The sequence below is a fragment of the Simochromis diagramma genome, unplaced genomic scaffold (genome assembly GCF_900408965.1).
Source record: "Simochromis diagramma unplaced genomic scaffold, fSimDia1.1 OVJJ01000271.1, whole genome shotgun sequence".
Lineage (NCBI taxonomy): Eukaryota > Metazoa > Chordata > Actinopteri > Cichliformes > Cichlidae > Simochromis > Simochromis diagramma.
The window spans coordinates 1,208,852-1,222,358 of NW_024386909.1; the positions used below are offsets into that span (position 1 = coordinate 1,208,852).

The 13,507-nt window shown below is 39.2% G+C and overlaps 1 protein-coding gene across 1 annotated transcript; it reads right to left on the reverse strand.

Annotated features, from left to right (window-relative positions):
• Window positions 1-21: 21 nt before the first annotated feature.
• Window positions 22-6,716, reverse strand: zgc:56231 (uncharacterized protein LOC406257 homolog). Its single transcript, XM_040036233.1, has 18 exons — window positions 6,438-6,716; window positions 6,184-6,279; window positions 5,708-5,827; window positions 5,479-5,617; window positions 5,217-5,401; window positions 5,026-5,113; window positions 4,769-4,945; window positions 4,568-4,679; window positions 4,431-4,493; window positions 3,206-3,352; window positions 2,829-2,988; window positions 2,577-2,756; window positions 2,197-2,336; window positions 1,917-2,082; window positions 1,570-1,693; window positions 830-900; window positions 623-742; window positions 22-420 (listed from the first exon to the last, which is right to left on the reverse strand). Exons 1-18 carry the CDS (start codon window positions 6,537-6,539, stop codon window positions 205-207), a joined length of 2,406 nt encoding a protein of 801 aa, XP_039892167.1. The 5' UTR covers window positions 6,540-6,716; the 3' UTR covers window positions 22-204.
• Window positions 6,717-13,507: the final 6,791 nt, after the last annotated feature.

A 13,507-nucleotide genomic window follows, 5' to 3' on the forward strand; every position in this document is an offset into this window, starting at 1 on the left:
TATTTAAAAAAAAACAAAACAAAAAACAAAAAACTATAGCACAAGACACGCACACAAAAATACACATTTCATTCTCAGTTAAAGGGGATTTTCTTCAAATCCGAAGGAAGTTCTTAAAAACCAAATGCAATTTTCCTCAGTTGAAAGGAGGACATTTTCATGCACTAACCGGGTGAGTGCAGTTGTTGTACAGCAACTGGGCTTTCAATGGTGTACAGTCTTGCCCGTTTTCCTCAGTGTTCGGGCAGACGTTCCCTTCCGTGGTGATGTGACAGCCTCCCTGATGTTGGCGAGAAGGCCTCGCTTAGTCTTTGCTTGCACAGGGGACTTCTGGGAGAGCTTGGCAACTTCTGCCTTCAGCGAGACGATCTCCTTGTCTTTTTCCACATTTTGCTGTAGGATCTCTTCCATGGATTTTTTCTTTAAAAATAAATAATAATTTCATATGATATAGACAGGCATTATTTGTGCTGTGAGAAAAGTATTTGCTGCTTCTTGATTTCTCCTTTTTTAATTTTTCTGGTCATGTATAAGAAAGTAATTGCTCCATCAAGCTAATATCTGGTTGTGCCACCCTTGGTAGCAAGAACATGTTGTGTACTCCTGCTGTGCATCATCTCACCTGATCATCAGCAGTCCTCTGCAGAGCCTCAAGATCAGCCGATTTCTCCATAAAACCATCTCTGACCTTCTGTAGCGTTTCATTAAGCTCCATCAGCCTTTTCTCCAGCGACAAAATTAGCTGACGAGCAAACAACAACATCAACACACACATAATTACATAGCCAATCAGAGCCAGTGTTTAACTGGAAAGTTTTGTCCTTGTTACCTGTTGTTTATCCTCACACATCCGCTCTATGGCACATTTCTCTCTGTGTAGGCGCCTGTATCGATCATCTCCTGTGTAGGGTTGAATTTGGTGCCGTTTTAATAAAATGCTGGCCTCATGATGAAAAAGCTAAAACTTAATTGCAAATAAAAATTACAACAAATGAAGAGCAGGAAACTTAAAATCAAGGAAACCACTTTCCCATTAAACGGAAGTTTTTCTTCCCACTGTTCCCAAGTGCTTGCTCATAGAGGGTCATCTAATTATTGGGGTTTTCTCTGCATTCTTGTGGGGTCTCAACCTTTCAATATAAACCGCCTCGAGGTGACTGTTGAGATTTTGCGCTATAAAAAGAAAACTGAACGGATTCAAGTTTTTTGTATTTTGGAAGGGGTTCTTTTTTTTAATCCTTTCGAAAACTTAATAGTCCTTATTCATAAATATACTTAAAACTACTAAATAATTTCATCAGTCTCTAAAACCTTGAGGCACTACATTTCTCAAAAATCATTGCATTTGTCAACTTTCTAAGTTCCTATTGTTATTTCAAGGAAGTTTAAAAAAAAGTAAATTCTAAAGTATAGTAAAAGTAAAACTCTATTCAAGTCTTGATTGTTTTATATGTACTGTGATGGTGTACAAAGTAGAGCAACGCTGAGAAATGTGTGCCACCATCCAAAGGAAAATTCACATCTATGAAACAAGACACAAAAAAAAAAAAACCCATTAACTGGACCAACCTGCTTCTCCTGCCCATATACTCAGTGGTTCAGTCTGGCTCGATTGAGCCACGGTTGGAGCAGCAGGAACTACACCGGTCCTCGAAGTCAAGGCCTCCAACTCTGACACTTTACGCCTGAAGGCCTACACAGTCAAGAAGAGTCAAAGCTGTCGTGTTCATCATCAGTATCTCAGGGTGTTGGCTACTTAAATTGTCAGCATAGCTAATGTGCAGTTTACCGATTGATCCATTGTTTGACAAATCTTTTATTCAAGATTCACTTGTGTACATCAGTACACAAGTGAATTTAGCAAGACCCTGGGAAAAAGTTTAGACGGGATGTTTCAACAGCCAACTGAAACATACCTCCACTTTCTCCTGTTCTGCAGTGAACTCATCGAGCGGTACATAGTTATCCTCCAGATTGGTCATAGCGCTGTGATAAGCATGTTCTTTAATAGCATCCTTGTACATCTCAAATGTGTTTTCCAGTTTATCCCGGTAGCTCTCCTTCAGCTCTTCGATCTGACGACTTCACAGTTGCAGAAGATAATATTGGAAAATAATCAACTTCACCTGAAATCACTACCAACAGCATACACATTTATGGAAGATCGCTGGCCCGCTTTTGCAAAACTGCACATACTTGCGGAGTTCTTCACTTTCCATCAGCTGCTGCAACATGGCGTCTCCCATTTCTTTGCGAATTTCGATTTCTTGCAGCAGGTTTTTTCTTCGCTCAGCCAGTAGCTTTGTTCTTAAGTTCTCAACCACATTCAAAAGTTCCTATAAAAAAATAAAAAAATAAAAGATTGAAACAAATGAACGTTAATATTAGAAAAGAGACAAAAAAAAAAAAAAAAAAAAAAAACCCAAACAATTTCTATTATCTTAGCCATTATCTTTCAAGAACGTGAGTACAGGCATGCTGCTGCTACTTTCAAGCTACAGTTGGGCATAGGGCATGCTTTCAGCTAAATCAGTGTTTAATGGAAGACTTTTTTTTTTTTTTTTTTTTCCTTTTACACTCTGTGGCAACAAAGACATGTCAGCCTCCTCTTCTTCATCAAGCAGCTCATCTTCAGACAGGTAACTCTCCAGGACGTTGCTGTCAAACACCCCGTTGCTCAGCAGGGGCTTGCCATCATGACCTACGAGACGAGGAGCCAGAGATTCTAGAGCCTTATCTGGGATCACCTGCACCACCTACACAAATCAGAGCTGAGATCAGTGCTTCACGTCACCAAGGCCTTTTCTGCATTTTGAACTCGGGCTAACCTGTTTGGCAACAGCTGAGAACTTCATGACATGGAGAGTCTCGTCATAGGTGGAAGCACACTGGTTAATGTTGACAATCATGGAGGGTCTTCCCTTCCCGCAGAAGAAAGCCTGGAACAGCTTGGTGAGCTTGCTTTCTCGGAAGGGGATGCTTCTCGTTCTGATGGATGACAACATAAAAGCATGCAAAAGGTTTAAAAACACATAACCATCCGACATGAAGGTTCATTTATTCCTTCGCCAACACCATAACCAACATACAATAACGCTAACGAGGACAAGATGTGACAAAAGTTACATTACTTAAAAACAAACAAAAGCTTTAGCATTTTGTGTCAACACTCATGTTTGCTCTGGTGGTGATAGTCTCACTGTACCTGTCAGGCCCACTGTTGCGGAGCGCAGTGATACACTTCCCCAAAATAAGCAGGGAATTATTAATGTTACCCGCCTCCTTAAGCCTCTCTCCAAAAGTCTTTGTTTTGTTGCATCTTTCTGAGCCGGCCAGATCACAGAGAGAGAACCTGCGAGAGAAAAAACAAACAGAAGAATCATAGTTTCACAATTTATGTTTACAAAAAAGGTGGACATGTTAGTGCCTCAGTCCCAGCAATGAATCAGAGTTCTCACCTAATAACTCCCGCTGAAGGCCCCAAAACATTCCCTTAGGGAAACTCATTTCATGTGATCCATTTTATTTTCCTGTACTTGAAGAACCATTTTAGTTTATTTTAACATTTAAAACATGATCCCAAAAATCACTATGAGAAGCACTTCTATAGCAAAGATGCAAGATAAATATCACGTTGACACAATATTCCATTTTTTACTGCACTATTATTTTCGATACTATAAGTATTGGATACCATTCCCAAAGAGTTCATTCTGTTCATCTGGACGTAGCATTTTCAGTGGGAGTCACTGATCCAAGTGACTTCTTCAGTCTCAGCTGACTGCAGTCTTATAAACAATACATTTGCACAATAGCTGAAGCGGCCTAGCCCACTAATTTGGCTAGGTTCAGTTATTGTTTAAAGTCAACTCTTTGGGATTTACTTACCTGGATGATTGAGCATGTATCAAGATATCAGACACTCTGTCCAAGTGCAAAACTTTTGTTTTTCACTGTACTAGATTACATTTTTGATTTAAATATGATCTTCATTAGCTTTACTGCAGCAATAATGCATTTTAGTACTTTTGGGAGGACAACCACCGTTTTAAATATTGATGAACTGAGATGGAACCATGATTGTTAGTAGGGATTTTTAGCATGATTTTCAACTTGAGAAATTAGTTGCAAAAAATATTATTAAGTACACTTTACATTTATTGATTGCCATTTTAGATTGTTAGTATGCTTTATTTGCCTTAAAAAAAAAAATTAAAAAAAATCACATTCTTATTTAGCATTACACATTTGTTTAATTTTGAGTCAATTATTTTTCATCTTTATATTAAATTGCTTATTGTCTTTTTAACCCCCCCCCCATCTTTTATCTCAGTCACGGACGGACGGACTTTTGCAATGTTACAAAATCCTTTTACAATACACAAGTTTTCTGAGCAGGTTACAGTTAACTTCTACTTTCATATACTTACTCAGAGACCCTTTCAGCTGTCCCTCCATTGATCCTCAGTAACTTCATGGTAAATATGCTGTGGCTGTAAGGAAAGCCTGTGTGAGTTTTGAACAGGTTGTTTAACACCACATCCATGATAAACTTAACTGGTTTTACCTTCGGCTAGATGAGTGGTTCATCTTTGTGGCTGCAGCACTTCTGTTTTTATTCCCAAAGTGTAGCAGCTTGGAGGCTTCACCCAGGTTATGAATGTTGATCCAAATGAGGTCTGAAATCAAAACAAATGTTTTTCCTTTAATCATTAATGCTAACATTCACCTGATAATTTAAGAACATAAGCCAAGGTCATTTCCACACCTTTAACATAAGCATTTCCAGCACCATCATCGCATACACGGAGACAGGCACGTTTCTTGGATTTGGAGCACAAAGATGGCTGGAGAAGATCGTACACATACTCATTGTAGATTTCAAAGAAAGCCACCCATAAGGCAAACTGGCTGTCATTTGCTTCTGCCTGGTTGCTGGTCAGCACTAAAGTAGGAGCACAGAAGACCGTAAATATAGAAATAATAAGAATCCACAACAATAATCACTATTCTAATGAGGAGTACCCGTTTGAGTTGAAGATGCAGAAGAGGATGAAAGACGGCTGGCCGAACAAGACTCTAGACAACTACTGCCTCTGAGAGAATCACACTCCTAGACCAGAGGAGAGACATACGAATGTAAACAGCACTACACTCAAGTGCTTTATTCCCATCTTCTCTTTTCTGGAATACATTTGACAGAACTGAGTCCTCACTTCTTTAAATGAAGCAAAAATGGCAGCTTTAGTGATTCCTTCCTGCTTTACTTGGTGAAAATCCAGAGACTGCACACCATTCCTGAGGTAGGGCTTCAGGTCCATTCCCCGATACTGATGTTCTCCAATGTACTGAAAAGTGCTTTCCAGCACTCGAGGCAGTATTCCTGGCTCCTTTGGAGATCCTGCAGGACTTCAAAACATTACCAGAAGAACTTTGCACGACTTGAACTTCACAAGGATATTGTGCTTCTGTCCGTACCTTGGATTGTGAAGGTTTTCCCAGCATTGGTTACACCATAGCTGAATATCAGTGCGTTCTTCCCATCCAAGAAATCACTCATTTGGCTTTTGACTGTGTTCTCAAACAGCTCAGCCTGTGTTGTGTCAGGCCCAAAAATCTAAAAGGCAACAGAAGATAAAAAGTCGACAATTACTGACATAGAAAGGGGGGGGGGAAGAGAAAATGGGTCATTTCAAATGTTACTGACCTGTGAAAAATAAAATTTGTGGAGTGACATGCCAATTCCTTTCTCACTGCTCTTCATGGTGGCAGAACCTTTTGGTGCATTCAGTGTCACCGTCTGGCTGTTTTCAATCACAACACAAGCCTGAGAGACGGGAAAACAGAGTGTTTAACAGTCTTTGTAAATCAAACTCTCTCATAACAGGTGAAAGTCAGAACTGGCATGGGCACTATGTTGGTGCAAAAGTGGCAACTGTGTCTTAAATCAGGTGCTCTTTCCATTAGTTTTATTTTGAATGCAAGACAACTGCTCTTAAATCGTATTAGGCTACAAGATCATCTAATCCAAGGGGGGGGGGGACCTCTTGTGTTTTAATACAAAATGTTCCAGTCCCTTATATTCATGGAAATGTGCAGATGAGCTACAACACTTGCAGAAGAAAGCAGCGAGGATACACACTGGTTTTTCCTTATTGGTCATCCCAGTATGTTCGAGTGTACCTGATCCTCATTGTTAGAGAGCTCCTCTTTAGAGAAAGGCCTCACTCTGAGATAAACGCTCATTGTCTGCTGTTCAGCTGCACTGGGTGCATCAGTCTAACAACAGAAAAAGACAAATCAAAGCAGAGGAGCTGAGTTTAAACTGTTTCTTCCAGTCCCTCCATTCAGTTACTGGGACAGACACCCCAAATAAGCGAAGAATTGGCAGTAATGGTTATGCATTAAAAACACAAACAAACAAAAATAAACATTACCTGTTGCAGGGACGTGTTGCCAGGAGGAAGACAAGTCAAGTCCATGTCAACAGACTGCATACAAACACTGTTTTCCGGAATCATTTCACTAACTTTACTCATCTTCAAGTAAATTAGCTCAAACAACAACTACAAAAAGAAGTAATAGTTATTTGTTAAATTCATACATGAGATTGAGTGTAAGATATCAGCACCAAAGCTGATTTAACAGTCACTGACTGACTAACTTAACAAGAGCCAGTAGACCTGCTGGTTTTCCTCCACTGAGAATCAAGGGAAAGCTTCTAATCACTGCTAATTGGAAGCAGATGTGAGTTCAAGCAAGTCATCAATATGTCCAACCAGCTTGGAGTGCCCTGTGTGTCAGATTCTCATTTGATGAATGTGTCACTGTACAAAAAGGTGACATATTGAAAAAATGAACAAGCAAGCAAACAAGCAAGTAAGACAAAATAGAACCGTTTTAGTCTTTGAGGATTCTTCCAAACATAGATTTCCTTATTTGTTTGATTTGATTATGATGTTGGAGAGCGCAGTCTAACCCACCAGTGTTCACTGTGGTTTAGATCTGCAGCCGGTTTCACAAGCACAGTCTGTAGGATTAAACCAATCTTATTTTTGCTCAGGTTTACGCAAAATAAACTTAAAAATTAAGCCACCTTCACTTTGGAGTTTAGTTGTCTGGGACAAAACGAAATTACAAACAGAGATTAAGAATAACCCAAATACTATAACATAATGAGGGTTTGGTGGGAGATACGTAAGAGGTTGGATAGAGAAGACGGCACATTATTTTTAACCCCTTTATTGAGAAACTGCAGTCTGTTTGATATGTGGCGTAACAACAGGTTACAAATGATCAGCGACCTTGATCAAAACATCACATTGGTGAACTTTCAACAATTGAAGTCACGTTTTAATTTTTCTTCAGAACATTTCTTTTTTAGCTTTCTCCAGGTTCATAACTGTGTTGTGTCACAATTTTTAGAAACAGCTATATATGATGACCTGGAGACATTTCTTATGAAGGAAACATACAGAACTCATTTTACTTCTGCTTTTTATTCATCACTCTATGCTCACAGTAGCAGTACATTGAGTGCTATTGAAAAATGGGAGGCAGATCTTAATAATCAATATACTGAGGAGGAATCGAAAGGAACTATTAGCATAGTTAGGTTTACTTTCACTTGCAACCGCCAGGGAGAAACCCAGTACAAAATTTTGCACTGCCTATATATAGGCCCTAATGCAGAGGTAGGGAACTCCATGCCTCGAGAGCCGGTGTCCTGGAGGTTTTAGACCTCACCCTGGGTCAACACACCTGAATCAAATGATTAGTTCATTACCAGGTCTCTGGAGAACTTCAAGGGCTGTGTCCCAATTAAGAGACCGCACGCTTGAAGTACGCGCACTACGCGTACTACGTACGGTGCGTACTATAAGTACGAGAAGTGCGGAAGTGAGAGGCTTGTGAAATGGGACGATATACGCTTCGTCGCGCTGTTCAGGTTGCCTAGCAACCATGATACTAACGCGAGACACGTTACATACAGCTTTGTTTGACAGAAATGAAGGAGAAAATGTTTTGTTGGTCATTCATTTTTGTCATGACATCACTTTGATTAGTTGAGTATCTGAGGCTGAGACCACGGGACTGTAAAACATGACTGTTGGGCTCCATTTCTGTGCTGAACAGTTATTTAAGATTAGTTAGTAAATAACAATTAGTTAATGTTGTTCATGAGACTAAAGTCATCTCACTGTGGTAATGTAAATATAATATGGCCAATATTATAGTATTGTCAGATTATTATGAGAGATATATATATACACACACACATATATGTATACACACATATACATATATCACTGACTTTCAGCTTGTTGTGTTTGTGGATATATGACTGACTTTAATTATTAAACATTCGCACATAAATAAGTGACGTCATATTCAGTACTTTTGACAGTTCACTCTTCGGCTGCTCCATCTTAGGGAAATTCCATATACATAAATGTAAATTTCAAAACTCAACCCCATCATTTAATTTGTTTTTGATTGAAATTGAATATTACTTAAACTCTCTTAAATTAACTTCCAATATAAAAGGCTTATCATTGATTGAAATTCATTCAGAAATGTTCAACGAATGAGCTGTCACAACTTTCAAGTACAAAGTTGTTATGAAGTCTGTCACATTCCCCCCCTTTTTTTTCTTTTTTATCCTTTATTTATTTATCCTTCTTATTTCATTGTACTGTATATTGTTACTCTTATTTGCCTTGTATGTCTACTGTACAAACTGAACTGGAATGACTGACTGTTCGCTTTATAATTTCAATAAAGTTTTGAAAAAAAAAAAAACCTCTTCGGCCGCTCCCTTCTGCCGTATTTTGCGGCAAAATTATCCACACCCACCGCCGCGCTATGAATTGTGGGATATATGGGACCACGAAGCGTGCACCGGACCACGCTTGATATTTGGGGAAATCGATGGCGCATTTGGAGTATGCATTTTTTTTTTTAAAATGAACTTTATTTAGAACAATAATAATGACAATCTCAAAGAGACAAGCGACATATTGAATCAATCAGAACAGAATCACATCTCCTGTACACCACAATGAAATCGACAATAACTGAAAGTAAACATACATACATACACACACACACATATACATACACATACACATACATATATATACATATATATGCATATACACATGCATACATACACATCCATATTCACACATCTACATAATAATAATATAAAAGATGAATAACCAATACAAAAATAAATAACAATAAAAAAAGAATGAGAAAAAAAAGAAAAACAAGGAACAGAAATAAACGAGACAAGGGGGATCATAAAATCTCTAAAAGTGAGGGTCCATAAACAAGATATTAGCTTAAGAGATTTACGGAACAGGGAGAGTTCGTTTTTAAGAGCAGACCATGAAGGGGGGGATTTAGCATATCGGCATTTATGTATGTAATACTTTGTTATAGGAGTATGCATTTGAAGTACACTTCGAATTGGGACAGCCGTCGTCGCGTGGCGGTGACGTAACCGCACTTAAAATGCGTACTTCAAGCGTGCAGACCCTGAATTGGGACACAGCCAGCCACAGAGAAACACAGGTGGGGAACACAGCTGGGAGTAATCAACACCACGAGACAGAGGTAAAACTGAACACACTCACATGAGACGCAGACCTTCACAATAAAACAGGAAACAAGAACACTACACAAAGACGCAGACTCCACACTGAGAGACAGACAGAAAATGACACATGGAACTAAAACCCACACAAAACATGAGAACACAAATCTTAAACACAAATAAACAGAAACATGGAACTCTAATAATAATAATCATAATAATAATAATAATAATAATAATAATAATACTCATAGCACCCAAAACCACAACAGTCATTCAAAAATAAACTAACAATCAAAACTCAAAATACTGGGTTGAAACTGACCCAGAACTGTGACAAAAATGGTCAATTATATTTTGGACCTCAAAATATTAACCCAACAAATCATGAAAAATTAGGTTTAAATTATTGTTTGTGACAGTGCATATTTCTCACAGTAGTAGTAGTCAGTAACAATTTGATTGTTTTTCTAACAAAAAACAGTGTGAAGCTTAAGTTAGACTTGTGTAGCTTTCTGGATTTTATACTCATTGGTTACATATTTATTTCTTATAAAGGCTATATAGCACATAAAATACAAATTCACACATTTTATGTAACAGAAATGTTTAATTATGTGGGCTATAGAAAAAAATTAAGTTATAGACCATATTTATATGAAACATATACTTATGCATTAATCATATGTAACACCTGCATATGTGTTTAAAACAAGGCTTTGATTTTGCCACCCCATTTGATTTCCATGCCACCCTAGGAACATTTCTCTAGATCCGCCCCTGGACCTGTCCTGGACCAGCAACACCAAATCAGTGACAAAAAGAGCTCAGCAGCGACTGCATTTCAAGAGACGACTGAAGAAGGTGCACATCCCCAAACCCATCTTTAATACTTTCTACAGAGGTACCATGCAGAGCATCCTAACCCACTGCATCACAGTCTGGTATGGAAACTGCCACACATCCAACCGCAGAGCCCTCCAGAGGATAGTGTGGACCGCTGAGCGTGTTATTGGCAGCTCTCTACCCAGTCTACAGGTTATTTACACCTTACTGGGAAAGCCACTAGCATCATGGCTGACCCGCATCACCCTTCCCACCAACTGTTTACCACCGTTCCATCCAGAAGACGACTCTGCGTCATCAGGAGCAGGTCGGCAAGATTGTGCAATAGCATTTTCCCCCAAAGCAGTCTGGCTCCTGAACACCAAGTGAAAATCAGGGGCAAAAGGTTTGATGGAGTAATGACTCCAAATTTAGTCTAAATCATCATCATATACGGAGGAGGTCAGGAGAGCGCTACAGCAGTGAATGTCTTCAGCCATCTTTAAAACACGGTGGATGCTCCGTCATGGTTTGGGGCCGCCTTTCAGCCAGTGGTGTTAGAAATGTTGTCAAAATGGATGCAGTTATGATGTGAACATTTTGTGCACTTAAATCTTACTGTGCTAATGACCCCTGCATCAGCACCATGTTTGGAATAGCAGTGGAGAAGACATAGATTCAATGCTGCAGAAATCTGAGCAAAGAAAGCTTCTAGAAGAGTAAAGACTAGCTAGAAGAATGAAGATTCACAGAGTAAATGTGAAAATTCATCACAGAGCTCTATGCACTTGATTAACTGACCGTGAGCAAGTTTGCTTGTCTGGAGCATTCCACATGCCACAAGATGGCAGCAAACTAAAGGTTCACAGAGAGATTTCTTAACTTTGGGACATTTAATTAATGAGTATTATTACACTTGATTAAACAAGCATGAAACTGGATGAGTGGAGGACAAAAGAAGATGTTTCAGACCTACCCCCCCCCCCCCCCTCCACACACACACACACACACACACACACACACACACACACACACACACACACACACACACATTATCTACACCAGCTGAATAGCATCTGAAAGTCATGTCTTTAAGAAACAGACAAAAGTCCAGCAAAGTCTCCACACAGGACCTGAGAGATGCATCTGAACCTTCAGTTCACTCCAAGATCACACATGTGCAGGAGAACTGAGTGCTGCTGTCAGATTTAAAAGTGCTTTAAACATGATGATACTGTCTTTGTTAAACAGCAGAATAGGTTTATAAAGTATCATTACCTAAAAATAGTGAAATTAATATCTCTAAATCTACTAAATGTAGCATTTTAAATTTGGACAGTTTACAGCAGCTGATTAAACAATCGAGACAGATGTGTAGTAAAACATTTATTTAGTGTTTCAAGTCAAAAACAAACAGAGCAGAGATACAGAGAAAGTCTTTTGGTGAAAAAAAGGAGATACTGAACGCTGAGTTTCAGTTGGGCGAATGAGGCTGCGTTGAGTGTTCAGACTGAGTAGAAATGCACTGTCCATTTACATCCTTTAGATCCAATCTTGACTCTTTTACCCACTGATATAATAAACCAGTACTTTTTTTGTATGTAATTTAATCTAAAGCACCCACAGTAACATTTTCCACCACAGGACTGCACTCTAAGGTCAGCATGGCGATGCAGTGGTTAGTTCTGTTGCCTCACAGCAAGAAGGTCCTGCATGTGAATCTGCTGTTTGCATGTTGGGTTCTCTGAGGATGCTCCGGCTCCCTCTCACTGTCCAACAACTTGCTTTTTTAGGTTAATTGTTGATTCTTTTGGGAACTACAATAATCTATTGGGAATGTGATCATGAGTGGTGAACTGTCAAGCGTGTACCCTGAGTTTTACCTCGTGACAGCTGGGATACTCTCCAGCAACCCTTAAGTGCTTAAGAGGAAGGAAGAAGGAAAGGAAGGAAGGATAACTACACTTTATGATCTCAGCTGTGATTATTAAAGGTTTGTGCTTTCTACATATTCTCTGTAATGGAAAAAGCAGAGAGGTGTGGTGCTTCTTCACGGCCAGAAGGAGGCACTGTGGAACCATCAAACAAAAGACCCCAGTGCTGATAAGGCAACATGCTGTCCATTACCACCAGGTATGAGGACACAAGGTAGGTGTGAAACTCATCTGATCCATCCTCAGTCGCCCCAAATGAGAGTAAATGTGTTACTTTCCTTCAAGTCCTGTCGTATTATTTTGTATGCACAAAGGTTTTAGAACAGAAATATCTTTCCCACCACCACAGCGATGACAGGGTTGGGAAGTGGATCCATCTGTGTCGTTCTGCTTCTAAACAAAGACACAAAGACAGTGTAAGTCAGGGAATTCCTTTAACTTACACTTTCATTTTGAATAAGGCATTAAGTTAGAACTGGACCAGGGGACCCTGAATCCTCCCTTAGTTATGCAATAAGATTCTTCTCATGTCACTTTTCTGACTATGTGTTTATACGCCACTCTGCATCTTATTATTAGTTATTATTATTCTCTTGCTCTCTGGCACAGCAGCCCCTTACCTGAGCCTGGTTCTGCTGGAGGTTTCTTCTTTTTAAAAGGGAGTTCTTCATGGTGGGGTATGTGTTATTGTAGGGTCTGAGCTTACAGTCTAAAGCACCCCTAGGCAACTGTTGCTGTGATTTGTAATTTTATTTATGTAAATAAAATAGAATTGAACTGAAAATTGTAATGAAAAGCAAAACAATTTCAAACAATAAAAACTAAACTAAAATACATAAACTGACAACAGAAAGTAAGAGAAACTAGACAAAATTAAAAACAAATGAAAAAATGAAAAAGCAAAACTACAGTAACTGCAGTTACCCCACCCACTGTCGTAGAAGCTGACTAGTGTGAGTGGGCATCAAGAGGCAATGGAGGAGGCTGACTGTAGATGAGCAGCCTGAAGTTTAGTGTCGTGGAGAGTTAGCAAAACAAAAACACTGTCCCACTTTTAACCCCTGACTTTGACACACGTCGTCTCTTTCTATGCGACAACCTCTGGTGATTAATATAAAAACCAAGATTACCTTTCATGTGTTTCTGT

Bases quoted from the DNA above. Each gene is read 5' to 3' on its own strand.
- zgc:56231 (XM_040036233.1), bottom strand. From the start codon at position 6,539: ATGAGTAAAGTTAGTGAAATGATTCCGGAAAACAGTGTTTGTATGCAG. The intron at 4,946-5,025 runs GTACTCCTCATT...CTCCTACTTTAG, and splicing joins TGCATCTTCAACTCAAACGG to TGCTGACCAGCAACCAGGCA. The intron at 4,680-4,768 runs GTGTGGAAATGA...TTTTGATTTCAG, and splicing joins TGGAAATGCTTATGTTAAAG to ACCTCATTTGGATCAACATT.